This window comes from Punica granatum, chromosome 1, assembly GCF_007655135.1.
Source record: "Punica granatum isolate Tunisia-2019 chromosome 1, ASM765513v2, whole genome shotgun sequence".
NCBI classification, from domain to species: domain Eukaryota; kingdom Viridiplantae; phylum Streptophyta; class Magnoliopsida; order Myrtales; family Lythraceae; genus Punica; species Punica granatum.
The window spans coordinates 6,558,247-6,584,820 of NC_045127.1; the positions used below are offsets into that span (position 1 = coordinate 6,558,247).

General features: G+C 39.0%; 5 protein-coding genes across 14 annotated transcripts; 1 reads left to right on the plus strand and 4 right to left on the minus strand.

Moving 5' to 3' along the window:
* Positions 1–1,501: 1,501 nt before the first annotated feature.
* Positions 1,502–2,451, minus strand: LOC116196106. Its single transcript, XM_031525664.1, has one exon. The coding sequence runs from the start codon at positions 2,398–2,400 to the stop codon at positions 1,888–1,890; it is 513 nt and encodes a 170-aa protein (XP_031381524.1). The 5' UTR covers positions 2,401–2,451; the 3' UTR covers positions 1,502–1,887.
* A 2,653-nt stretch (positions 2,452–5,104) lies between these two features.
* LOC116207103 (39S ribosomal protein L41-A, mitochondrial) lies at positions 5,105–7,349 on the minus strand. Its single transcript, XM_031539993.1, has 4 exons — positions 7,175–7,349; positions 6,463–6,642; positions 5,868–5,932; positions 5,105–5,451 (listed from the first exon to the last, which is right to left on the minus strand). The coding sequence occupies exons 2-4, from the start codon at positions 6,605–6,607 to the stop codon at positions 5,383–5,385; spliced, it is 279 nt and encodes a 92-aa protein (XP_031395853.1). The 5' UTR covers positions 6,608–6,642; positions 7,175–7,349; the 3' UTR covers positions 5,105–5,382.
* Positions 7,350–9,139: 1,790 nt separating this feature from the next.
* On the minus strand, positions 9,140–10,565 carry LOC116193100 (homeobox-leucine zipper protein ATHB-6-like). The gene is made up of 3 exons (XM_031521861.1): positions 10,413–10,565; positions 9,954–10,327; positions 9,140–9,750 (listed from the first exon to the last, which is right to left on the minus strand). The coding sequence occupies exons 1-3, from the start codon at positions 10,474–10,476 to the stop codon at positions 9,379–9,381; spliced, it is 810 nt and encodes a 269-aa protein (XP_031377721.1). The 5' UTR covers positions 10,477–10,565; the 3' UTR covers positions 9,140–9,378.
* A 2,231-nt stretch (positions 10,566–12,796) lies between these two features.
* On the plus strand, positions 12,797–20,569 carry LOC116193096 (protein FAM91A1). 10 transcript variants are annotated; one of them, XR_004154201.1, is made up of 13 exons: positions 12,797–12,952; positions 13,173–13,301; positions 13,457–13,612; positions 14,008–14,125; positions 14,576–14,672; positions 14,962–15,068; positions 15,644–15,766; positions 15,979–16,132; positions 16,572–16,632; positions 16,723–17,096; positions 17,979–19,605; positions 19,824–20,166; positions 20,317–20,569. XR_004154201.1 is itself a non-coding variant. In XM_031521855.1 (13 exons), exons 4-13 carry the CDS (start codon positions 13,485–13,487, stop codon positions 20,068–20,070), a joined length of 3,036 nt encoding a protein of 1,011 aa, XP_031377715.1. In that variant the 5' UTR covers positions 12,806–12,952; positions 13,053–13,152; positions 13,219–13,301; positions 13,457–13,484; the 3' UTR covers positions 20,071–20,564. The 10 variants fall into 10 exon arrangements, 9 of the variants coding, with proteins under 9 accessions (XP_031377713.1, XP_031377711.1, XP_031377718.1 ...); XM_031521855.1 differs by adding an exon at positions 13,053–13,152 and having other exon boundaries at positions 12,806–12,952; positions 13,219–13,301; positions 19,824–20,564; XM_031521854.1 differs by adding an exon at positions 13,053–13,141 and having other exon boundaries at positions 12,806–12,952; positions 13,219–13,301; positions 19,824–20,564.
* A 2,493-nt stretch (positions 20,570–23,062) lies between these two features.
* Positions 23,063–25,642, minus strand: LOC116193101. Its single transcript, XM_031521863.1, has 4 exons — positions 25,491–25,642; positions 24,790–25,053; positions 23,900–24,088; positions 23,063–23,397 (listed from the first exon to the last, which is right to left on the minus strand). The coding sequence occupies exons 2-4, from the start codon at positions 25,039–25,041 to the stop codon at positions 23,317–23,319; spliced, it is 522 nt and encodes a 173-aa protein (XP_031377723.1). The 5' UTR covers positions 25,042–25,053; positions 25,491–25,642; the 3' UTR covers positions 23,063–23,316.
* Positions 25,643–26,574: the final 932 nt, after the last annotated feature.

The window sequence follows — 26,574 nt, forward strand, 5'->3', positions numbered from 1 at the left end:
ATGTGTATTTATTTCAGTTTATTTCTTATTCTTATACTGACCATGGACCTTCCTTATGATTTAAGGAAAAAAAAAAGCGAAATATCCCAAAAAACATAATCGAAAACTGCATGCACATATTTTTTTAATCTGAACGATCAATAGATGAGAAATCGTCATGCCACCGTTCATTAATCCTTGGAGCTTCAGATAAACATTTAGCGGTGGATTTCATGAATATGATTCATGTTACGAAGTGCGGTTTATGTATAAGATTATCTTGGTCATTCGATCATTCCCCAAGTGTTAATCCAACAGTTTGCACGTCATCATAAATCATTCATGCATGACATGGACGATGGAATTTTTCCCTTGTTAATACATCTTCCGTTGTCTTGTCTTTAAGCAACATAATTGATGGATATTCTAAAGGGACAATCGTATGAACTTTCCAAGTCGTCTTCATAAATAGGATTTGCATAAAATTATAAAATGCATGCACGTGTTCATATGTGATACCGTCTATTGCTCTTATAATTTAGGTGCTATTAATTTTAGAAGTTTAGACAATTTGACTTAAATGGCTCCATGTAATTGTAAATAGGCTTTTTTATAATTATATTTTTTTTCCTTTTAACATCTTGCAATATATAGTAGAGTATCAAATACGGTTGATAAATATAAGTGCGGAGATATAAGAAATATCTTTTTCCATTCTTATTTTGATATTTCTAGTAAAAATAAAACCAACTTTTACCACTTTACAAAATAAAATATATATTAATTTATATAATAGAAAAAAGAATTTTTAACTTAAATTTAGAGTAACTAATATAATTGAAGAAGGAAGAGACAAAAGAGAAATGAGAGAGAGAACAGTGAGAAGGCTATACGAAGAGGAGAGAGTGGGAGAAGAGTGGAAGAGGGATGAAAATCCGATCCAATTGACAAATTGGATCGGATTTTGCAGTTTTTTCTTCAGCAGCAGTACCTATTGCAACTTTTCATGAATTTTTTCTCTTCAATAACAGAACCCTATATATTACTTTTTTTTTTTAAAGATCGACGAATGGACTTTATATCATTGTTTCAATTTTTGCCCCTTATGTTCTTACGTAAAATCAAATAAACCTCAAATGTTACCAGAAATCATATCTTGTATAAGGTATAGGAACTCATTCATTTGCAACTCTGCCAGTTAGAGAATTTATGAAACGACATAATTTAAGTGACAATCTCATTTTATACAATATGTATGCAATGTAAGCTTTTAAAATAAAAGTGGGATATAATAATATGCTTTGGACTGAAAAGAATTTCTTCGACAATCAGCAGATCTCACAGCAGCTTTTAAGTGCCGACTGACTTGCCATGTTGATTGCCAGTACGTCTCCTCAACTTCCTTAGCTGTGTCGTCAGTAATGCTAATTAATTAATTAATTAATCATGAATATTAGTATCATAATTAATTATTTATGTCCATAGAAAAGAAAACTTCAATTTCTTGCAGAGCAAACCAACCTATTTGAATCTTATGAGATTGAACTCGAAACCATCTTTATACATAATTACATATATAGAGAGAGAGAGAGAGCAGTTGAATCTTTTTTGCCCTTCCTTTTTGTGTAAAACACACACACACACACACACATATATATACGCACAGTGCTCACTCCTTCACTCTCTGTTTGTTCACTTTTCCTCTATGACTATGATTTTCATATGTAAATTAAAGATCTAAACAACTGGCATTCTCTGCTCTATTTATCCAAGGACAGAAGAAGTAAAAATATGTAACCCCAAAAAATTAAACGAATTATCGTCGCAGTTGGAAATTGGGCCGCTAGGTAGCTTGTTTAGCTTCCCTCTCGATCCCATCCCTTCCGATATATGTTGCGTGGATATATATTAGGTTTTCGTTTGCATTGTCATCCTCTCCCTCACTGTCTTGGAGTGCTTCAAACCCTCTCCCGAGCCAGCTGTCTTTCTTCCCGGGACAGGAATCAACTTCGACCAGAATCCACCTTTGCCCTTATTCTGATCACCTACCTCCTTCCCCCTCCATCGTGGAACGAAAGCGATCGACCGGCTCTTCATGAGCACGTCCTTCCCGCGCAACAAGCCAGGGCCCTTCTCAAGCCTGTAGCGGTGCACCGGGGACGACAGGGAAGAACAAGAAGACGAGGACTCGTACGGCGACAGGCTCGAAGAGGACGAGCATGAAGAGTACTCGTCTCCTCCTACACCACGAGAAGAAGAGGAGCAGCTGCCGCCGCTGCCAATAGAGAGCTGGGAGAGCTTCTCTCTCAAGCAGAGTGAGCACACCCCGGGGGCCTGCTGGTGCTTCGGGTGCCTCCGGCAGCGTCCATCAGGCTTCCTTGACCGAGCCTTAGCATCTTTTGGTCTTCTTAGGTATCCCATGAGGTTGAACAATATATCATTTATTTTCCCTCTCTAACCCTTTCGGGTTAGGTCTTGTTTAGGGGAATATATAGAAAGCTAGCTTGCATGGGCTTTCTATGATACTTCATGCGTAGTTTCGTCGGGTCTTCTTAAAAATTGCTTTTTGACGGGGTATGGGGGTGGAAAAGTTGGCGGGAGGAATAAATCTACGGCTGTGATCGAGTGGGGCCCGATCATCGTTGGAGTGGGCGGCTGAGATCTGTTGGGTGGGGGTGATGTTGTGAAGTGTAGAATGGGATGGAGAAACTCTCTGTGTGGGGCGGCGCAGAAAATCTGGGGGCAGAGGACGGACGCAATCAATACCTTCAAACGGCGGTGTTTTCTTTCCTGTCGACAAAAAGTTTATTTCATATGCCGGGATGAATCGAACCAGTCACCGTGAACGTTTTATAAGGTGAGATTGCTCGTATTTTTCTTACGGGACTTATCTCGCTTTTTATACGAGACTTATCAGATCTCACGTGAAATGATAATTTATTAGAATTCTTTTCGAAACGTATTTTGGTATTCGAAAATCCAATAACCTTCAAATAATCTTGTTCTAGCCGGGCACGTCCATTAAAAGATGAAACTGTCTTAATTGTTATGAATTTTTTTCATTCACTAGATTCGAGTCTAACTAAAACCATATTAAAAGTTAACCATCGAATCGTGCTTGAATTAATCCATCTTAATATGCAGTGAAATATATAAAAAAAAAATGGGGGGATTGTGAATATTTATTTATAGCATGTTTGTCAAATAAATAGAAAGTAAGAAAACATTAATAAGAAGGCGTAACTTTCTTTCTGTGCCTGAACAAAAAGAAAGTCGCGAGCACGAGGTGTTGGCTTCATCGGGGCTCGGTACGGTATATTCCATGCTGTCATATCATATGTCGTTATTATATTATCTTTTAATTGATTAACAGATATGAATACTATTTCTATTCCAAATACATTATATTAACATTATCATTATAATGAATTGCCCATGAAGAGACATACGTTCCAATTTTCTTATTCTTTTTTTCTCTCATAAATAATATACATATATTTTTTATAGGTACACTTTGAATCCCAATTCTGTTATCCTGCTGAAAGAAAAAGCGAAAGACCAGTTTAAATCAAAATTTCCATCTTCAAATAGTTTCTAAAATAACGTTAACTAGTTGCTTCATCCGCACGTTAAGTGGGATTATTATTTGGCTATATATTTTATATTTCATTTTATATGCATCGTTAGATAATAATTTTATTATATTGTGTATGGAATAAATTAATATTGTGAATTAATTGATGTATTTTTTTCATTTTGAGAATTTTCATGATTTAATGTGGTCATTTAATTAATGTGCCGGGTTCACAAATGTAAACAATGTAATAAATGAAAGTGCCTAATTAATGTCATGAGTTAAGTAAAGTGTCAGGCCATGAGGAGCTAGGGATTTGAAGATTGAAGCGACATTGTTAATCATCTCCATCCGTTTTACAATTATATATTATATGTAATTTTTGAAATGGTGCAATATAATATTTGAATTGTGTGTATCTGTAGCTCTAAAACTAATAATTTCACTCATATATTGCATTAATAAGGTAAAGATATTATCGTAAAATTATATATTTTTCACATCAACCTATTCTTCGTACCAATAACCAAAATATTACATTACCATGTACTATTTCAGAAATACAATGTTCGTCGCAACGAAATATTCATATGAAATCTCCAAACTCTCCGTAATATTTCCTGTGATCTAATGACACTCGAAGTAAACGCCACCTAAGTAATGATCACTATCTATCAGCCTACTGTCGATCGGGATCACGTTGTCATTGACCGGCTCTTTAAGTTTGATTTTCTTCTCTTTTGCGTTTTAATTACGTGGATCGAAATCTTTTGCATTAAAGAGCTACTGGATAATTAGATATATATGGCAGTGGGTGACTCACGAGGCTTCCTTTTTCTCATGCACATAAAGCCAATTTGATCACGCTTCGCTTCTCACCAAACCATCAAGAAATTATTCTAAACTAACAATAGAGAAGAGAAAATTTTTCTCTTAAGAAAACGCGAGGAAGTTTACTAATAGTAAGTTCAATGTATCAATTCCGTCGATGACAGAAGGAGCTGTACCTTAAGATGGATCGATATTTGATCAAATAACATAAAAGAACTTTTGGGTATACGAGATCGGATTTATCAAATTGAAGATCTAGGAGAATCAAACAAATGGATTTGATAGGGTTTTACATACATGGATTTAGTACATTGAATGTAGTTACATAAGTATTTAACTTGATAGCAGACGAGCTCTTCTTCAGTATATATGAGAGCCAAATCTTGTTTGGCATGAGGTGGATCACAATAATATCGATCAACCAGTTGTGATAGTTGGCTTAGATCCTTATTTTATTCATACATGTATACATATGTAGACACCTATATATGTATATAAAGAAATTGGGTTGATGGGAACAACCCCTTTGTTTTAATATCCTGAGACATGTAATTTATTATCACGCGGAGGAAACCTGTCTCCATCTGTCGCATTGGAAAATTTAGACATCAAAAGATCCGAGCAATGTTCTCATTGTCGTGGGCCGCACTTCTCTAGCTTGAAAGTTTGATGACACCGAGAAGCATAACTTACCGGTTATGCTCGAATGATCATATTAGGTACGACGCAAATCTTTAGCTTGTTTAAGCAGTATCTTTGCCTGACAGAATATGCGATGCCTTAACTAATTCAATTTTTTAAAGGGCAATGATTAAAGGAATCAGATACATCAAAATTTGATGACTTCACTTCATTGGCTTGTAGACTGATCCAATATGTTCTTTCTCGACCTGAAGAACATGAAAGAGGATTCAACTCGAGAAGATGAAAAACACATGCTAACAATGGCACGGAATTTGCTAATGTCCATCAGAAATTCTTTTCCTCGGTCGATTTGCTCATTTAGATGCATCAGAAGCTTCTGCAGTCTTCAATTCTATAGGGCACTGGGAGACGTATGGTTTTAGCTGCAAATCATACAGTAATAACAGTAAGAATCGATAATAAGGAGAATTGGAAATTCATTCACATGATCATGAGTAGTAATTTGATGTGCCGTGAACAAGTAAAAGATGGACTAGTGATGGTATTTCGCATTCAGGGCAGGGACCAATCTAAGGTACTTTGTATGAGTTGGACTATGAGTTACTGCTCTTGGTTCGATTGGATGATCAAGCAAATCCTAGAAGGATGTACAAGTTTTGGCATATGGAAGCACTGAAATGAGAACAAGCAGTCGAGGAACCAGCTAGTGGCAATAGCTCAAATGTCTTGAAAGGCCACAGTCAGGATAAGATTGGGCTTCTGGAAATGAAGGTCTGAAAAGCCATAAAATGGGATTGGCTTCAACAGAAAGGAGATATGTGAGACGGATATCGGATACCTTGAAACCAGTCAAGTCAGGGACAACATAGTTTGGCAATTTCTCTGGCTGTACAATGTATCCACCTGCAGCGCAGATTTGGTTCAAGTATATGATTAATCGATTAAAAATTTCCAACAAATTGTTATGATCAACGCTCAGAACTGTTGATTCGCTGCTTCTGATTGTAAATCGAACAAAACTGTATTCCATGAATTTTCTATGTCCCAATGCAAGTTATTGATTTTACAATACTGAGAGTAAATCATCACATTTTTTAAGAGTTTTTACCATCATGAGAAGAAAATAGAAAGGACGATAACTTAGCCTTAATTGTAATTGTAATTGTAAAAGAAATGAGAATGTCATAATCAGAACGTTTCCCAGCCGGTCTAATAGTATTAAGCCCGTGTGCACTAGGGCAGTTCAACCAAACCAATGCATTACTACCACACCCTAGGCAGAGAGAATGAACCTCTAATTGCTCCATTGCTACCATCTAACCTTGCAATCTAATTGACTTGTCCGATTTCAAGGTGAATGTTACACCAAATCGCAAAAGGATTAAAAGTTCGATTGAAGTCATTCAACGAAGTGGAAAGTAAACAGATCAGACCTTTGCGAGTATGAAAACCAGTAGGCTTGCAATTCTTCCCCTTGTAATAATTTCGTGGAGCACGCTTCGAAGAAAGAATGTCAAGAGAGGATGTACGCTTCCTCCTCGCGGCTCGTGCGAGCCCTGCTAGAAGTCCCAAAGGCATTCTTTCCCTTCTTTCAAAGGCAATGTATAATTCACCTGAAAATCAAGGCAACAGCACCAAGAAAGCATTATAGCTCGATACGGGATCCAGCAGGATAAGCAGTATAAACACCAGCTAGTCAAAACAAGAGGTCATCATGAACCCAACTATGTTCCCGGTTTCGACCGGACAAAGATAATCAGCAGATTTGGTTTTATTTACTTCACCACACAATCAAACTTCTTCTGAGCTAATATACAATCGCTGAAGTCGGCATCACAAAACCCACTCACAGCGCCACCATGCCCACATTACTCCGACTTCTAAGAACGGACAGCACAAGCATCAATCTTGTGGATCCCAAACACATCCTGACACGGACTAAATGCGATATCTTCACGGCAATCGAACATTGACTAGCTGACTCCTTCAGAATTGGAGCACAACCGGCGGATTGTTAGACCTAGCCGAGGTTTGCTAGAAATTCACCAAACTGGGAAAAGGGCAAAAAAACCGAAGCTTTCTGCAACTCGTAAAGATCAAGCAACATTATGAAACTAATGCCACTGGTGCAATGGAAGCTCGTACCTGCTCGGCGTCTATGGCGTTGGGGCGAAGTTCTTGCTTGCAGAGTGAGGAGCAGGAGAGGGACGAAAAGAGAGAGGAAGAAGAAGCTCTTTACTGGGCCCAACAAATGGACTGGGCTTCTTATAAGAATTGACGCAGGCCCAATATGAAATCTTAGACTTGTACTTCATATTTGAGCACTGGAATGATTGCTAACTGCTAAGAGAATCCCCCAATGAAGTCCTAAAATGCAGTTCGTATATGGAGAAGATCGAAAGGAGGGGAAAACACATAGCTTCTTATGATTCTTAACCATTCGTTCTCTCACGATCCGGACAACGATGGGCCTCAGTTTCACAGATTGTGTAAGGGCAGACTTGCAAGTAAACTCCAAACAATGACTTCGTGATCGGAATAAATTGATGTTGAAGTATTGTATGGAACAATTTCAACCGATAAATTAAAAGCATGTCGTGATCTAATCGATTGCAAGCTGGGGTTTCTTGTTGGGGATGAAGGCTCCGATACGAGATGGAGGGGGAGGAATCAACGGTCAAACACGGATGACAGTGGGGGGTGGGGGTCCCGCCAATTTTGACATTGGAGACCGGATTTTATTGGCTAAGGAGTCGTCTCTGCAGCTTTTATGGTTCGTCTCTTCCTTCGGCGAAAGGGGCAAAAGTTTGATTGCGACCTCGAAAACGACTTTGTCTCCTCCCGCCCTCCATGTATGTATGTGTAGGTTTGCCTATTTTACATTGCTTAAATCAGCAATTAATAATCCAAAGTCTAATTAATCGCCTTCTAATCGATCAGATATCCTGTCGATCTCCATGAAAATTGCAATTATTTCGATTTGATTCTTGTCTAAACGGACACATTGGTCTACAAGTCGGTGGCACCGATGAGGAAAGATCGAAGCAGTGTCCTGCTCCATTTTGGTAGGGTTTTCAAGTGAATCAGATGAAAAAAAAGGGCATTTCACTTCGATTCCTTTGAATCTCAGTTTGATTTTACAATCATATTTTAAAAATTTTAACTTTAACTTCAACTTTAACTCTATTCATTATACAATAAAAATCAACAGAACAATCATTGCTTTTTTTTTTCAATTTTTTAATCATTCAATTCAATTTTTTAATTATTCGTTACTTTTTTCACAATTTAACGACACAATCATTACATTTTTCTCAACTATTAATTACTTTTTCACACTTTTTCTCATGATTTAACAATACAATCATTACAACTCAATTAAAATCAAGACTCAACTATACTTAACTCTAAAATCAAATACACCATTAAAGTTTGATCATAACAGTTGGATATAACAAGTGGAGTCCAGATCTCGTCGTCCCTTAATCTCCATCGGGTGTCAAGGGCTCGACTCCGGAGTGCTTGAACCGTGTCGATCGTTGTACTGAGAACGCCATTTTGTCGAACCGACTACTTTCCTTGTAAGATGTGACATCTTAATTTTCTCCTTCTTCTTCTCCCCGCAAGAAGATGTGATATGGGCGCAGTGCAATTTTCGGCGGAAGTAGCCGGATTGATTCGACCGGTATTTAAGACGATGAAGTTCACTTCCCGAGCTGAAAGACCACCCTCCCTAATTATGCTTAGAATCGTAAAGGTCCCCAACCCAGCCACACGTATCTATTGAAACCTCAACTTCACATTTCCCTCCAGCTGATAATTATCTCATCTGAAAAGATTGATCGCGAATCCAAATTATCGAACACTCGTGCACAAAATCTAACGTGAAACTTTCTTAGTTACATATGTCGGCACATCAGCACGCACGTGTGAGGGCGACAGGCCTAAGACGGAAACTTTCCACTATTCAGAATCCATTTAGTTCTGCAAAATTTTAAGATAAAATAGTCCACGACGGACGGTTAACGTTGCCTGTTAGATGAGTGTGTTGATTTCTTAACAAGTCCTAATGAGTCGGTTCCGGAAGCAAAATGCGAGGATTCTTTGTCATTCAGAGAATTGTCCAGCAGTTCGTCAAAATTGCTCGGAAGAGACGATGTTGATCTATAGTAACATTGAGATCTAATATCTAGGACAATTTGCAGGACTTGCAACTCCCACATAAGATCCATGTCACCTTTGAATTGGCAAATTATTCCCATACAGGGCAGTACTACGAGATTTTACAGATGATTTTTCATCGATAACATCAGGTGAAAGTGAAACCACGGGGGACTTTTCGGTTGCTGCTATGGGAAGTACCAGTGCCGGGTAGGAGCTTGGTCCACTGAGAAGATATCGCAGGACTCCTCTGCGCCCTCAAATCCCTGCTGCTCATCCATCTTCATCGACCTCAGACCCGAGAACTGAATCCAGCTGAGCATCTGGTGTGCTGGAGGATTGCAGAAAGACGAGCTCGAAACAAAAGGCTCTCCCGGGTTCGAGTTCGGGTCCTCTTCCTTTATCTTGCCGAAGGGTTCAGGCATAATCCCGATAGCGTTGTAGTCACTGACTGATGCATTGTTCGCGGAATCAGAAACCGGCGAGTCTTCTGCAGGAACTGAACTGGAATCATGTCCGCCCACATTTCGTTGATGGAGCTTTAGTTTTAGCTCTCTCAACTGCATTCAAATGGAATGAAAGATCAGTTCCAACATCGAATCAAGGTCGAGATGAATCTTGGCTTATCGTTCAGATCACTCAGAGTTGAAAAAATCACGCTCCAATCCAATGACTATTATAAGAATGCAATCAAACGTGTTCTTTGCCTCAAGCAAAGCCGAAAATATTTTTCCGCGTCCAAATGTATAGCCCAGAGCCCTACCTCCGCATCAAGAGCTTCTTTCTCTTGCTCGAGATTGTCGTAATCGAGCTTGAGGGAATCGTAATTTGCTTGCAGGATGCTGTAATCCCTCTCCAGTTGCTTGGTCTTGTTACGGGCACGCCGGTTCTGGAACCAAATCGCGACCTGCCGCGGCTGCAGCCCCAACTCTTCGGCTAGCTTGGCCTTCCTGTCGGGCTCCAGCTTGTTCTCGATCTCGAAGTTCTTCTCCAGCGCCTTCACCTGATGCAAGCTGAGCCGCCGCTTCTTGTCCCCGACCGGCCCGAGCTCGTCCCCGCACTCTTCCCGGTCCAAACTGTCCAGCATTGCTTGAAACTCCCTACTGTAGATTTGGGCCTTCTTCCTTCCTTTCTCCTCTGAAACAAAAAACAAAATCACACACAAATACACACATGTATATATAGCTTCAATTCATTCAAAGAGAAGGGTTCATTGTCTCACCTTTCGTTGACTGGAGAGAGACCAACTGAGCAGAAGGGTCTCCTGAGCTGTTGATCCTTTTCATGGTTCTGACTCAAATTCTTGCTTTTGCTTGCACTCTCTCGATTTTGAGCGTTGTGCGTAATATGACTGGGGGGGGGGGGGGGGGGGGGATGAACAGAGATCCAATGAGCTTCCTTCCTTCTCCCTCTTTTTTCAACAGCAAGTCTGTATCATTTTGTCAACTTGTTATGCGGGGGGAGGAGGAAGAAGACAAAGAGGGAAGACTCGAGTCAGACTGGCAGGCATACGTCGATTGGACAGCCCAATCTCAATGCCAACCCCAAGGAATTAAAGTTAAATAGAAAGTGTAACGGAAAGTATCGAAAATCGAACTTCAAATATATCACTGCACTGCATCGCACTCTTTTAACCATTAGACAACCTCTTTGGTAGGTATCTTCCTCTTAAAAAGATAACAGCTTCATGGAAATTTCTCTCGTGACATTGACATATTTGAAAGGAGTCGGGGTGAGGCCGAGGATCATGTTGGGCAGACATTCTGCACAGTCCTCTTTCCTAGGAAAAGAGGTAGAGAGATCAAATCTGCTCTTTTAAGTTTCACTGGGGACTGCGTATGGGAGCATAGCATAGCAGAGCAGAGCAGAGCAGAGCAGCACAGGAGAGCTGGCAATAGCTGTTTGCATTTTCCCAAGCATACGGTTTTTGCCGCTCTATTTCTTGAAGAAAAGATGGAGCTTCCGGCTCCGGTTCTCGGGCTGCATCCGATCTGATCGGCGAATATCAATCATTGAACGTTTCGGGTCCATGCAGAGTGTACAAATTGTGCATGCTACCGCTGAAACTCATCACCCCCTCCATTTTTTCCCTGACAGAAAAATAACCCTTAAAAGGGTTATTAAGAAAAATATAAAAAAAAAGTTTCACATTTTAATAATTTTAACAATAACTTTTTTTCTTAACTTAAAAATGTACAAATTTTCGATTTGACAATAATTATAGTACGGCATTAAATTTTTCGTTAATTTGAACAAAATCGAGGCCACAGAGGGCATCGACGATCCCAATTGAGGGTGATAGTCAGGGTCGTGGCTCCACCCGCTGGAATCGAGAGAATCCCTAATTTGGACATTCTCTTGATTCTGAGGGGTGAGGACCTTCATTCTACGTCCCCCCCAATTGGAATCATTGACGCCCTCTATGGCCTCGATTTCGTTCAAATTAACGGATAATTTGGTGCCGTGCTAGAATTGTCATCAAATCGAAAGTTTATATATTTTTAGGTTAATTAAAAAAGTTCATGTTAAAATAGTTAAAAATATGAAAAGTTTATTTTATTTTTATTATTAACTCAGATAAAAATGCATGTGGCCAAAGGATGATACAATTCAAAGATCCATATTGGATCTAATCCTAGGTTCAGTGAGCCATCACAATCCACTTGATCAGTGTTCCCTAAGCTTTAGGTACGGGTAATTAGCTGGATCTATGTATATATGTGTTCGGCTTAAAATATAATTTAAATTTAAATAAATTATGGAGCTGGACATAAATATAATACAGCTTTTGTTTATGATTGGCAAATCATTCTTTTTACTTGTTGAATTTATGATCCCCGTAAAGATTCTCCACTTTCTAATCATTGATTGATACCCCCTTAAATCACGGCACTCCATAACCCCAAAGTCCAAAAAGAACAAACGATTATATAGTTTATTGCTCCATAAGAGCATCAAACGAAATCGACCTGTTTGCTGAATCTCCAGCCAACCAAAATTGAGTCGATTAGGAGTTGTGTGGAGAACGTGCGGTGTGCAGCTAACTGACTTCAATAGAAGAAGAGTTTTTTTTAATGATCACACCTTATTACACGACGTGAGAAATTATTAATTAAATCGTAATAAATAAGTATATTGAGCGTTAATTATGCGATTAAGTAAAGATTTTATTGATTATTCCTCTTGACATGATTATGAAATAGGACCATTTAAGATTTTCTTTTTTTCAACTAAAGGATTTTGCATCATATCAGCAGGGCGTCGGCTCATTAGCCTGCTTAATTAAGTCGTTTTTAGATTTGCTTAGTTAGTGAATTGAGATATTCAGAGCTTGCTTTTGACAGCAATATATCCCCGAGCTTAACGAGAGAAGGAACACATACAAGTGTTCCCCCAGAAAAATGTAAAGGCAAAAAATGAATAAGGGTGAAATCCATCTTTTAATTTATTTTGAAGAAGAGAATATGGGCTCATACTGAAGGATCAAACGAGAGATCCTCTACTGGGCCAGGCCGGGCATGCCCAATTGGAGGAGCCCATGTATTGGGCCTTTCCGGGTCGGGTCGAACAGGACGGCCCCGACGGACGACTGATTAGCGCGCAACGTTCCCCTTCTCCGACATCTCGGACCTGGGAGCTCTGTCATCAACGGCGACCATGCAAAAATTTGCAATGAGCTGAGCTCTTGAACTTTTCTAATCTCACAGATCGCACCGACACTTCGTCCCTTCTCCTCTGATCCGCACAGCCGCGAGGTTTAAGGTGCGCTCCGATTTCCTTTAATTCTGCCATTTTACCGTAGGAATCGAGAACAATCGCGGCAATTTTGTGATAGAAAGCTCCGTGTTTCCGTGGTCAGCAGGAATTCGAGCTGCTTTGCTCGGATATGTTTGCATTTGGTGATGCTTGCTTTAGCTGTTGGCAGCGTCTAATGAGCAGCATGGATTCCTAGTTAATTGCCGGTGCTTGAATTTGTTTTCAGCTCAGTGTTCACTACCGTGAGGATTCTGACTGGGTCATATTTTCAGCTCAGAGTTCACTGGAGTGAATGTGTATGGTTCGGACTCAGTAGGCGTTTCTTTGCTGAGGCAAGACTTGCAAGATTTTCAAGGTGATCTGTTCTTCACGCACGGCTGTTTCTTGATATTTTGGGTATATATCTTGTCGGTGCTTCTTTCTGCGGATCAACTGTCATGAAATGCTTTTCTCCGATCCTTTGATCTGTTCCGCGTTCAGTTGCTGATGGTACCATGGTTTGGTTTTCAGGGGGCGAAGATAAAGTGAACCGGTCAAAATGCAGAGGGCTCCTGCCACTGTCGAGGAGCAGTTGATATGGAAAGCAATCAAGGAGGAATGCCCCTGGGAGAGTCTCCCTAAACGCCTTCAAGCCACTCTTTCTTCCAAAGAAGAATGGCACAGGAGGTCAGTGTCGCGGCCAGTACTTTCTCGGGTTTCTGCTGATATGCGGAGGCATCATTTAATATGTCTAAGCAAAAGCCCATGGCACAATCCATTTGCAGTGTTTTTGAAGCGTTCGAGGAAAGCTTTTTTATTTTTGATAAGTGATTTTGAGGGAAGCTTTAGACTTGGGGCTGGTATAATTGGATTTCTCCTAAAGCTGTGGAACAAGATCTGCTGCATTTTAATTTGGCTAATTTTACTTTGATTAGACTTAGCAAATAGTGTAAGGCCAGCGCCTGGTGTGGTTTTAACAGTGATACTTGTTGGTATTTCTGACCCATTGATTTGCTTTTATCTGTTTCTTTGCATGCCTTTTGGTTGACATGGTATTATTTTCCTTTCTCTTAATGATGTAGGATAATTGAACATTGTATGAAGAAGAGACTGCAGTGGAATACCTGTTTTGCTCGCAAAGTCTGCAAGGAAAGTGAATATTATGAGGACATGATGCGGTACCTCCGAAAGAACTTGGCGGTGTGTTGTGCTTTAATCACCTTTCAAGATATCAAGATGTAGATTTCATGGTCGTAGATCTTGTAGTGCTGTTATCTTGGAGGGTTCTTGATTCACTCTGAAGTGCTAATCTTTTATTTTCACTAGTAGACTTTGGCTACTAAGCGTAGCACATTATTTTTTTGAGTAGATTATGCACAGCACATTATATTTATCAATTCAATTTTGAAAAAAAAGGGCATTTTCAATTTTTTGACATTCACTTTTGAGAAAGAACTATTTGAAATGAACTGCTGAGACGTGCATATACCCCCATTTATTTTGCATCAAGTGACTGAGGACTCAATTCGCATGTTGATTACGCAGAGTCAAATACATGTTCAGTGTGAAATTTGTAGATGCTGTTACTGTTAAAGTTGATTCTCATCTGCAGTATTTTGCATTTGTTTTTTTCCATTTATTGATTTGCAGTTGTTCCCTTACCACCTTGCGGAGTATGTTTGCCGTGTCATGAGGATATCACCTTTCAGATATTACTGTGATATGATATTTGAGGTCATGAAAAATGGTAAGACTTATTCTTTTCCACCGATCTGAACAAATTTAGCCTTCTAAAGAGTTGATTCCCATTTAATGACCTTAAAATTCTGTCTTCTGTAAGTGATAAATGGAAAGTGATCCTCCCATCTATATGCTTTAGCCTACTTATGACTGAAAGTATTCAATTCATCAAGATTTAGTTGTTATACTGTGCACTAAATATTCTATGTTTACTACTGTATGGCTTCTGCTTTAAGTTTGAGAGCTTGTTTTATGCTTTCTCACTCAGGATATTATGCATGCTGCATGATTTGCAGAGCAACCTTACGACAGCATACCGAATTTTAGCGCCGCAGATGCTTTGCGGCTGACGGGAATAGGGAGGAATGAATTTATTGATATCATGAACAAATGCAGATCCAAGGTATCGAGTTGGTTGAATTTTATTCTGTGCCCTATAATGCAGTAGTTGCCATGTTTTGTTTTGGAAATTTAACTGTCTATGAAAGTTCTTTCTTTTGGTTTTATGGACTATTGCATGCCAGAATCTATTTAGAGTAGAAGGGATCGATATTATCTTCTATGGGTGGAGGTTATGAGTTAATGTCTCTATAGGTGAGAGACTAAGCAAACAACTCCTGAATTTTCTGCACACGATCGATTGTCACATTTGTAGGATTTTGCTCATTTGCTATCTCTCAAATCTGCTAATTGCTGATCTTAATCTTGTATATGTAATGGCCAATTTCCTAATCTTGTGAGGATCTTCCTCATGTGACAGGCCTCCTTTTGAGGAATTGAGTGGATGCTATATGATTCTCTCCATGATATGTTTTCTTTCTCTGCGTACTTTTTGATGTGTGCTTCATTATGTTGATTTTAAATATGATTTCATCTAGCCTTTCTGTTCTCATTCATCTGTATCCTGAACATGACATCTGATCTGAGGATACGACCGAGCTATATTTTCTTATTATTCATTCGCTTGGAGCTGTACAGAAAATCATGTGGAAGTTAAACAAGTCAATTGCCAAAGAATTGTTGCCGACACAACCTGTGGAGTTTACTATTGAACCTTGGTGGGGAATATGCCTCGTCAACTTCACCCTTGAAGAATTTAAGGTATTGCGTCTAATAGCCTCTTATGGAGTTATCATCAATGATATAGGATGATCCTATTATCATTAGATAATTTTGCTAGCATATCATATGCAAGATTCGCTTAGGTGTAAATTATTTTCCTATTCTTTGTAATATTAAGGTCATTTATTATTTTTTTCTTACTGATGGATGAGCACTTACGTCTCTCTCTCTTCTTTTCTTATTTCCAACAGAAACTCTCAGAAGAGGAAATGGCAACAATAGATAAAATCTGCAAGGAAGAAGCGAATGCATATATTTTATTTGATCCTAATGTCATAAAAGGTTTATACCAGCGGAGCCTAATCTACTTTGATGTCCCAGTATATCCCGAAGACCGATTTAAAGGTAGCATATTTACTCAATTCCGAAAAACTGTTGAATTTCTGCTAGCTGAAGCTAATTTTTATTCCTTCTCCCTATGAAGAGTTAGACCTATAACTATCTTATTCTAGATGATCTCTAAATAAAATTTTCTGAATCAACATGTACACTAATGATTTTCTGTTTTCGCACTTTATTCTGGACTATGGCTCCAGAGTATTGTTATTGTCTAGTTGCTGTGTATTAGGGAAAATTTCTTGTTTGCCTTAAAGAGAAATTGCTTAATATCCTTTGAGCACTCAATTTAGATTTATAGATTATTTAGCATGGTATCTTGATGTTTCTTTTCATTGTTTGTACTTTCTGTTGTTTGAGCTTTTGCTATTCCTCTAGAAAAGAGTTGCAGTGAAGAACTTTCCATGTACTTCCATTGTGTTCTTATTTGAATACTCGTGCATTTCAGTTTCCAGGCTCGAGGGATTTGTTTCAAACAGAGAGCAGTCTTATGAAGATCCCATCGAGGAGTAAGTGACCTGTCATTTCAAACCCCAAACGCTTACTATATTTCAATAGCTCTTGTTGACATTCTCACACTGATAAGTCCATTTTTCTAGATTGCTCTATGCTGTGTTCGTTGTTTCAAGCGAGAATGCAACTGTGGCTGAATTAGCAACAACTCTACAGGCTGATCTTCAGCAGTTGCAAGCTGCTGCATCTTTTGCTTGCAGACTAGGATGGGCAGTAAAAGTAATTGATCCAGCTTCTGTTCTTCAAGAGAGAAGCATCCCAGGCTCTCCGAGAACTGCTCGCACTGATGAAGATGCTTTCAGTACTGGTGCGGAAAGCATTTTAACAGATGGCGATACTTCTCAGCAGGGAGAAGTTTTTTTGTCAGACAACAATAAGCCTGCCTCTGAGCATGTTCGTGTTGCTTTTATTGTTGATGCTAATATCACATCCTATCTCATGATGGGATCTGTTTCACCAGGTTTGCCCCACTACTGAGCGTCTTTTCTTTTGCAATGTTGCCCATCTGAGTAAATACCAAATGTTATGCGCAGCTTGTCTCCTGCTCATAAACTTCAACTTTCCAATCACCCCATTCATGCTGTTTGTTCTTTTCTTGGAGGCGGTCCTGATTCTGACATCCTCACCTCATTGAGATCTTTTACACTTTTTTCCCATAGTTGATGTGTGGAAATAACATTGATGAAAAGCTCATGCTCCGGAAGAAGTCAACTTGAGTTTTTTTTTTCTTTTCCCTTCCTTTTTTGTGGCTAACCATTGGCTTACTTATGAAAAAATCTTAAGAGGGGGAGGTTCAATTGATATTTGGCGCGCTTATAAACTTGAAATATGAATTTAAACTTGAACTTTGTTATTGTGATATCTTCCATCAAAAGTTGGTTTCATGCAACTCAAAGTGATATAGGTTTTATATATATGTATTTATTTATGTATATATGTATGTATTTATGTATGAATAAAGAACACCAAGTGCTGGAATCATTGAGAAAATATGAAAACTGATGAAGTAATTTGCGCTACATGAGCTGTTTATCATATACTACAAATGAGCAGCAGTTGCAACATATTGAGACTTATCATGTGCTGGAAGACATATTCAATTGATCTATTCTTCCGTTGCAGTACATCTATAAATCTACATGTTATTCTGATTTGTCGTTTCGTCCTTTGGCCCTCCATTGAAGTATCAGTGATGTATCTTTTATCTGGTAGAATACCAAAGGGAATACTTTTGATTATGACTTCAATTGCCTTCTTTTATATTTTGATGTACATTTTCAATGGATTCACTTACTCGATCCATTAATCTGATACAGTTTTTGTCGTCTTTTAAATTATTCAGGCTTGAAATCCCATGCCGTAACACTATACGAAGCAGGGAAATTGGGTCATGGAAGCATAGCAGATCTCTGTAAGGATCTGAGCACATTGGAAGGAGCAAAGTTTGAGGGAGAACTGCAGGAATTTGCAAACCACGCCTTTAGCCTCCGTTGTGTTCTGGAGTGTTTGCAATCTGGGGGTGTCACTGCTGATGCGAGCTTGGAGAAAGTCTGCAATACGTTGGAAGATTTGCCCTCAACCGATGACACCACTGTTTCTCTTGTGGCAGACATCTCTTTGTCTGACAAATCGGGAAACACTAGTACTAAAGAAAATGGTTTGGAAGGCGACGATTCCTTAAAACCTGAAGCAACTGAAGCAGGTTCCTCGATCTTAGAAGAGCCCTCAGCTGCAAGAACTGGTGACGAGTCCTCAACTGCAAGCAATGCATCTGAAGTCGATAGTAGCTGCTTAAATGAGATCGCTAGCTCTGACCCAAATGCCCAAAACGAGAATAGGACGGTACCAGTTGAAGGTGTGGACACTGGAAAGGGTACTTCGAGGAGGAGAAAGAATTATCGGGTAGATATCCTTCGCTGTGAAAGCTTGGCCTCTCTTGCCCCAGCTACTTTAGATCGGTTGTTTCTCCGAGACTATGATTTGCTCATAGATATGGTCCCACTTCCCTTATCATCCATTCTTCCCGGGTCCACCGGTCCAATTCATTTTGGTCCCCCATCGTACTCATCCATGACACCTTGGATGAAGTTGGTACTATATTCAACGGTGGCTAGTGGGCCCCTTTCTGTTGTTTTGATGAAGGGACAATGCTTACGCTTGCTTCCTGCTCCACTAGCAGGATGTGAGAAAGCTCTTATATGGTCCTGGGATGGGTCTACTGTAGGCGGTCTGGGCGGTAAGTTTGAAGGAAATCTAGTGAAGGGAAGCGTGCTCTTACACTGTATAAACTCTCTTCTGAAGCACTCCGCTGTACTGGTTCAGCCCCTAAGTAGGTATGATCTCGATGATTCTGGTAAAGCTGTAACCCTTGATGTTCCATTGCCTCTGAAGAACTTTGACGGTTCAGTTGCTTACATTGGTGAGGAACTGGGACTGTCTCCTGGAGAGTGTTCAAAGTTGAATGCTCTGCTGAGAGAACTGACAGAAAAGATAGACTTGTGGACAATCGGGTACATTCGCCTGCTAAAACTTTTCAAAGCAAGAGACTCAGAACGTTTTTCTCCCGATGATGACAAGTATGAGTGGGTCCCTCTGAGCGTGGAATTTGGGGTCCCACTCTTCAGTCCAAAGTTGTGCAACAGTATATGTAAAAGGGTTGTTTCATCTCACTTACTTCAAACAGATTCAGTAAGTGAGCATCACGATGCTATGCAAAGTCTACGGAAAAAGTTACGTGAAATTTGTGCAGAGTACCAAGCGACAGGTCCATCTGCAAAACTTCTTTACCAGAAGGAACAAGCAAAGGAGTCTACAAAACAGCTCATTAATTACGCCAGTGGAAGGTGGAACCCACTCGTGGACCCATCTTCTCCGATCACCGGTGCCTCCAGTGAGCATCAGAGACTGAAACTCGCTAATCGCCAGAGATGCCGAACTGAAGTTCTGAGCTTCGATGGTAGCATATTAAGGTCTGTCTTTGTAAACCTTCTTTTCTCTTCTCAGTGCACATCCTAATTAATGAAATGGAAGTTGCTCTCATGAAAATTGTTCGTTACACAAACAACATATAGCAGAAAAGGATTTTATGCAACATGTTTTTCAGGAAATGTATTGTTATTATTTTCTCTGTTTGACTATCAATTCGGAGAAAATCTCTGATAAATCTACTCTCGGGATGATGTTGCAGATCATATGCATTGACTCCTGTTTATGAGGCAGCCACGAGGCCCATCGAAGAATATGGGTCAGTGAGTGCAACGAAAGCAGACTCAGATGAAGCAAACAGCAGAGAAGTGATCCTTCCCGGTGTAAATCTCATATTTGACGGTTCTGAGTTGCACCCCTTTGATATCGGTGCTTGCCTCCAAGCTCGTCAGCCCATATCCCTAATCGCCGAGGCTTCTTCTGCCTGTGCTGCTTTTGCAGTCAAATAGCTTCCCTCCTTCCTGTCCCTGAACGTAGATTGAGGAGAAATAGCATACATCTATACAGACAATCGCAGTATTCATTACGTGCCAACTGATCGTCAGGTTCTTTGGCTTCAAGACTGAGGCTTTTCATTCTTCGTGAGCTTGGGCTTGTCCTGAAAGATAAATATCAAGCTTTCCGGATTTCCATAGTTCGTGCTATATCTCCCCAAGCTTCTTATCATTTTTTTACGGTTTCAACATGTAATGCAGGTGGTACTCGAGCTACTTGGTGCACTTCAAGGTTGTGTGTAGGCCAGAGGAAACATATGGCCATCTATTTCATTCGAACGAAACCGTCTATCGCGTGGAGCTTTTTGTAGGCTACAATAGACATCTTTGTGTGATATTTGTCAGTTTGGCACGTCAGTAAAGAAGATTTTCCTAGCGCAAAAAAATCATTTCATGGGTTCGGCATCTATCATCAAGAGGATTATATGAATCTAGATCTTGCTTTACTACGTCCTCTTTCGGAGCCACATGGAATTTGAGCAGAGAGTTGCTGTACCTTCGCCGTTTCATTAATATATATTGTGAAATTTTTGATTGTTTATTACATGAAATTGATAAAAATAAAAAAAGTGGCAAAAAAAGGGAAAAACGAACTGCTAAGATATTTTGCCGCGGGCAAGATAACGGACGGTTGATATTTTAGGTGGGGACTTTTATCTTCGTGCTCTCGGCATGCAGGTCCGTTAAAATATTATAACGGTGGGCCTGCGTTGCACCATTGGGCCACCGTGCGCCGGGAGCATATTGAGTACACCTGAAGTCCAATTCATACTCGCCGCTGCCAGTGCCGGTGACTGTTACGGAAGTGACATTGATGCATTCCTCGTTCTACGATCGCCGACTCCGTCTAACGATTACCTTTGCCTATTCTAATTGTAATGGCAGTCGGAGCGGCTGATGCTCCGTTGTTTAACGGCGGCAAGTTTCTTTTTCTCCGATGGTCGGCGCAGTGGGATATCCGCTTTTTTTAAGAAAAATGGCCGGATATTTGTTGATTTTAATTGCCATATATGTGGGAAAAAACAATTGCCATATTTGAATGTCCTTAAATCAATGGATACGATAACTTTCTTAATTGATCGTGTTGATAATACCTGCTATAAGAAAGCACGCACAAAAATATCATTTATACAACTTATCATGACAATTGTTATTGCATGTCGTGTTTTTGGATTTAGAAATTTTTTTAATTCAATTTAACTCAACTCTATTTATTTTCAATTCAACAATACAATTGTTACATTTTTTCTTTCTTAAAATTTTTTTAACCATTCAATTCAATTTTTAATACGAAATTCTCTCAACTATTTATTATTTTTTCCACAATTCAACAACGCAACTATTACTTTATCTCAATTATTCATTACTTTTTCACACATTTTCTCATAATTTAATAATACAATCATTACAAATCAATTAAAACCAAAACTCAACTCGACTCAACTATTTAGCCAAAATACGTTGAATTGAGAAAGAATTCCAATAATAGTATGAAATTTGATCATATTTGAAGAGGTACTTCTTCAAAAGTAAAACTTCCAATCACAAATATTTGAACCGTTAAGAGTGCGTTTTGATTGAAAGTTGAATTAAATTGAGTTTTGATTTTCATTTATTTGTAATGATTGTATTGTTGAATTATGAGAAAAAGTGTAAAAAAGTAATAAATAATTGAGATAAAATAATGATTAAGTAATGATTATGTTGTTGAATCGCGAAAAACTAATGAATAGTTGATAAAATTTAATATTAAAAATTAAATTAAATGGTTAAAAATATTTAAAAAATAAAAAAATAATGATTATAATGTTGAATTAAAGATAAATAAAATTGAATTAAGTTGAATATTATTTATAAAAGGGTTAATTGCCTAAAAATGCACTAACTTTACACATTTTTTCAATTCTAGCACGAACTTTTTTCCTTGACCTAAATATGCACAAACTATCTATTTGATGTTAATTCTAACGCGGAGTCAAATTTTTCATTAATTTGAACAGAAATTGCGGACATATGTTACCGATGATACGTGACTAAAGATGATAGGTCAAATGGGACCACAGACATTTCTTAATAAAAAAAATTTCTAGAAAAATAAAATAAAATAAGAAAGGAAAATCGAGGGAGGGCGGTGGTTGGAGGTGGGGGCCTTAATCCTAGCCATCCCACCCCCCCCCCCCCCCCCCCCCACACCGAATTGGGGTCTCCAATGACCATAGATGGTGCCCCTCGACCTATCATCTTTAATCACGTGTCATCGATTGCATATGTCAGCAATTTTCGTTTAAACTAATGAAAAATTTGACATCGTGTTAGAATTGATATCCGATGTATAGTTTGTGCATTTTTAGGTCAATAAAAAAAATTCGTGCTAAAATTGAAAAAATATGTAAAATTTGTATATTTTTAGGTAATTAATCCATTTATAAAACAAACACACTCCTATCGCACGTAACAAATGTCTTGGCATTTCATAATGTCCTTATTGTCGTGACAGCTGTTAGCACGTGTCCACCCAAATAAATAGTTGCATTTTCCTCAAAAGGCGCGATCTGAACACGACTCTTCTAGGGCCCAACAAAGTAACCGCCAGTTTACAAGGCAATCATGACTGATTAGTCAACACAACCATTTTATTGCATGTCAATACCAAACTAGCTTGTCTTAAACAATCAATGTGAACATAAACCTATATTACATTAATTTCTCATCTAACAGTGCTGTCGATTCCCGTCATTTCAACTGTTAATTGGCTTGTCACAACAAATTTTCTACATCAAATTAAATCTTAGTAAATTAAATATACATCAAATCCGAATTCAAAATTTTTTTACATCAAATTGAATCTTGAAAAATTAAGTGTACATCAAATTCAATCTTAATAAATTTTTTACATCAAATTGAACCTTAAGAGCCTTGAGAGATTAAGTGTACATCATATTCCACCTTAAGAAATTTTTTACATCAAATTGAACATTGAGGGATTAAGTATACATCAAATTAACCTTGAAAAATTAAGTAGACATCAAATTCGACCTCGAGAAATTTTATACATCAAATGTGTGACCTGCATTTTTCTACCTTCATGGACTTATCAGTTATCCAAGAATTTACTAGGCGAGTAAACTACATGGACAGTCTACTCTTGAAAAGGACCTTACATTACTGCAATGTACAGGATAAGTACAAATCAGATTGAAGTCATCTTGAATTAGGAACACTTTCTTCTGCTCGAGCAAGTGCATCAGTGAACACATCAATCGTCCAATCCTTCAAATCCTCCTGCAAGGTATACAACAAGAGAGGGTATGACACATAGAGCACAAAGTGAGCCAATCTATATCATACTATTGCTCCATAAAAAAGAAGATTAAGGCAGTGAAGGGGACCAATAACGACCATATTTTCTTGAGGATGAAATGATTGAAAGAAAACTTGTCGTATAAGTAATTCAACATGATTTGATGTTCCTTTTTTTTGTTTTGTTGTTGGGTGGGGGGGGGGGGGGGGGGGGGGGGGGGCAACTGTTTTGATGTTCAAGAGGTCTAGCATTCTGAAAGCAACATATGATTCAAATCAGCAATCCCCTTATAGGGCTTCTAAATTGCTCGAGTATGGACCCAAGAAGGGTACCAGAAAATGCCACACTGGAAATTCAACAGCCTTGCTGAATTCGAAAATGACCTATGATGTGTCAACCAGTATTGCATTCTCAGCTCTTTTAAAAACACCAATCGGTTCATCATGGTGAGCTCTTCAACAGAAGTGAATATATCCTCCTTACCGTGCACAATGGTTCTCCAGTTCTTATTCTTGCATTTGGACGAGCAAGCTTGGACTCAAATGGAGTTCTCGGCCTCTCCTCTCTTATTCGTTCCCACTCTTCACGAGTGAGCATCCTGACCGTGCCTTGACCAGCTGGAGCATTCTTTATTTTCCTCTCAATCATCTCTTGAGATTTCGAATCGTCATACTGCAGGTGCAGAGAAGATACTGATCATATTACACACTAGCCACACAATAATAAAAAACAAAGGAACTCAGAGAAGCGCATTTAAACCAAAAAAACAAAAAAAAGGAACTCAGAGAAGGGAGAACACATGTACTAATTAATTGTCCATCTATCCGTCCTTGGCTAAACTCTGTTTCAACTAAAGAGTTCACGTGAGGTAGAAATTACAAAACCCAATGAACGACGAACAGAAAAGCACCAGATTAAATAGTTCGATAATCCTAATAGTTCATCTTTAGAGAACATGAGAACTTTGCATGCCTTCCAAAGAATGTACATGCAGAGGCGCTCAATTTTTAATAACAGAACGTTGTGTAAAGCCCTAGCAAATCCTTGACTAAAAAATCTATCTTAGTGGAGAGAATAAAATTCATACGACCTCCATGTCAATGATCAGCGGGACAATTGTACGGTAAACACTCATGGCCGAACATGCTAATTAGATGAAAAGATCGCCATCGTGCTAATAAGGTAATATGATTTGCAGACAGAAAAATTATTCTCGAGGCAGTACAACCTAATTGTTAGATAGAACATCTCAATACAGCCATCTCATTACCATTGAGCCACAGAGTTTTCTAGCAGGAAGTAAGAGAAAAGCAAATCTACCACATAACATTTTAATTTTGCAGAGAACCATACTGATGGATCAGTTTTTATACCATCATGAGAATCTTTGCAAAAAGAGCAATTCCAACTGCAGTGAAGATCATTGGCGCTGTTGCAGTGTCAAGGAACGATAGGGACTCCGGAACTTGCACAAAAAGCTGATCTTTTCTGGGGTTTCTCTTCTTCTTGAACTTTTCCATCTCAGCAACCTTTCTCCTCAAGCTCTCACTTGGGCCATTCCTATTCTCAGATAATGCATGCAACCCTCTCTGAAACACCAGCAATCTTCTGCTTAACCCGTACATGATCACCTGATTCTGTGATCAAATAATTGAACTTTGAAATGATGGAAGAAAAGTAGGAAGATGCCGGACAATAAAGAGATTACTGGGCCTCAAAACACACTCATATCTAAAGACGCCGTCAAAATCGAGTTTCTAAGTAGAAATAAGTGTCCACCAAATCGAGACATAAAATCATACACACAGTTTTAAGAAAGCATTTTTATACCTAAATATGCGAAGAACAACGCTTCACTTTTCCAAAAACGTTCCGTCAAGCATTAATACGGGCATGAACAGAAAATTAAGCCAAAAACCAAGAACGTGGCAGGAACAACCAGACGAGGTTTGCTGGAAATTCACCAAACTGGGAAAAGGGAAAAAAAAAAAAAAAAAAAACCGAAGCTTTCTGCAACTTGGAAAGATCAAGCAACATATGAAACTAAAGCCACTGGTGCAATGGAAGCTCGTACCTGCTCGGCGTCTATGGCGTTGGGGCGAAGTTCTTGCTTGCAGAGTGAGGAGCGGGGAGACGGACGAAAAGAGAGAGGTAGAAGAACCTCTTTACTGGGCCCAACAAATGGACTGGGCTTCTTATGAGAATTGGGGCAGGCCGAGTATGAAATCTTAGGTGAGGCTTAATTTCATAATATCATCGTTTTATACAATGAACCATTGTTATCCAAAAGTCCAATGCGTTTCGACTAATTTAAATTCGAGCAAGGCCATTCCGTGCAAGAGGCGAAAGTTCTTCCGGTTGAGGAGCTTTTCCATTTATAATACTCGAACTCAAGATCGCTCTTGAAGAATACATGCATTGAATCACTTGAATTGATCCAAATTAGTTATATGTCAATATTTTTGGTTTCCATGGGCCAGGTCTATTCCTGGAGGCCTTATCAGCGATTCATTATTTGTTGGACAGGGGGCATCCTTGTCCGAGATGATTGACGCTCCACATCAAGGGGTGATCGATCTTAAGAACGGTTTCTTTGAATTCATAGTTGAGGGCGAGTTGTTTGACTTCACCTATCATAATGTTAGGAGGTTTGCTTCATATTTTGGGCTTTTGGTTTCCCCTAGAGAGGAAGCCAAATTTGGGAAAAAGGTTCGTGTAGCCCTTTTGGTAGATTAATTAGTGAAATCTTGTGGCCTATGCACCAACCCGAGTTACACTTTTTTGCCCTAATACGATGTAAGGGAACACTAATGCACGCACCGACTTGGACTTCATATTTGAGCATGGGAATGATTGCTAACTACTAAGAGAATCCCACAATGAAGTCCTAAAGTGCCGTTCGTATATGGAGAAGATTGAAAGGAGGGGGAAACACATAGCTTCTTATGATTCTTAACCATTCGGTCGCGATCCAGACAACAATAGGCCTCAGTTTCACAGATCGTATGGGGGCAGACTTGTAAGTGAACTCCAAACAATGACTTCGTGATCAGAATAAATTGATGTTGAAGTATTGTATGGAACAATTTCAATCGATAAATTAAAAGCATGTCGTGATCTAATCAAAAAATTTGCCAGCTGCGGTTTCTTGTTGGGGA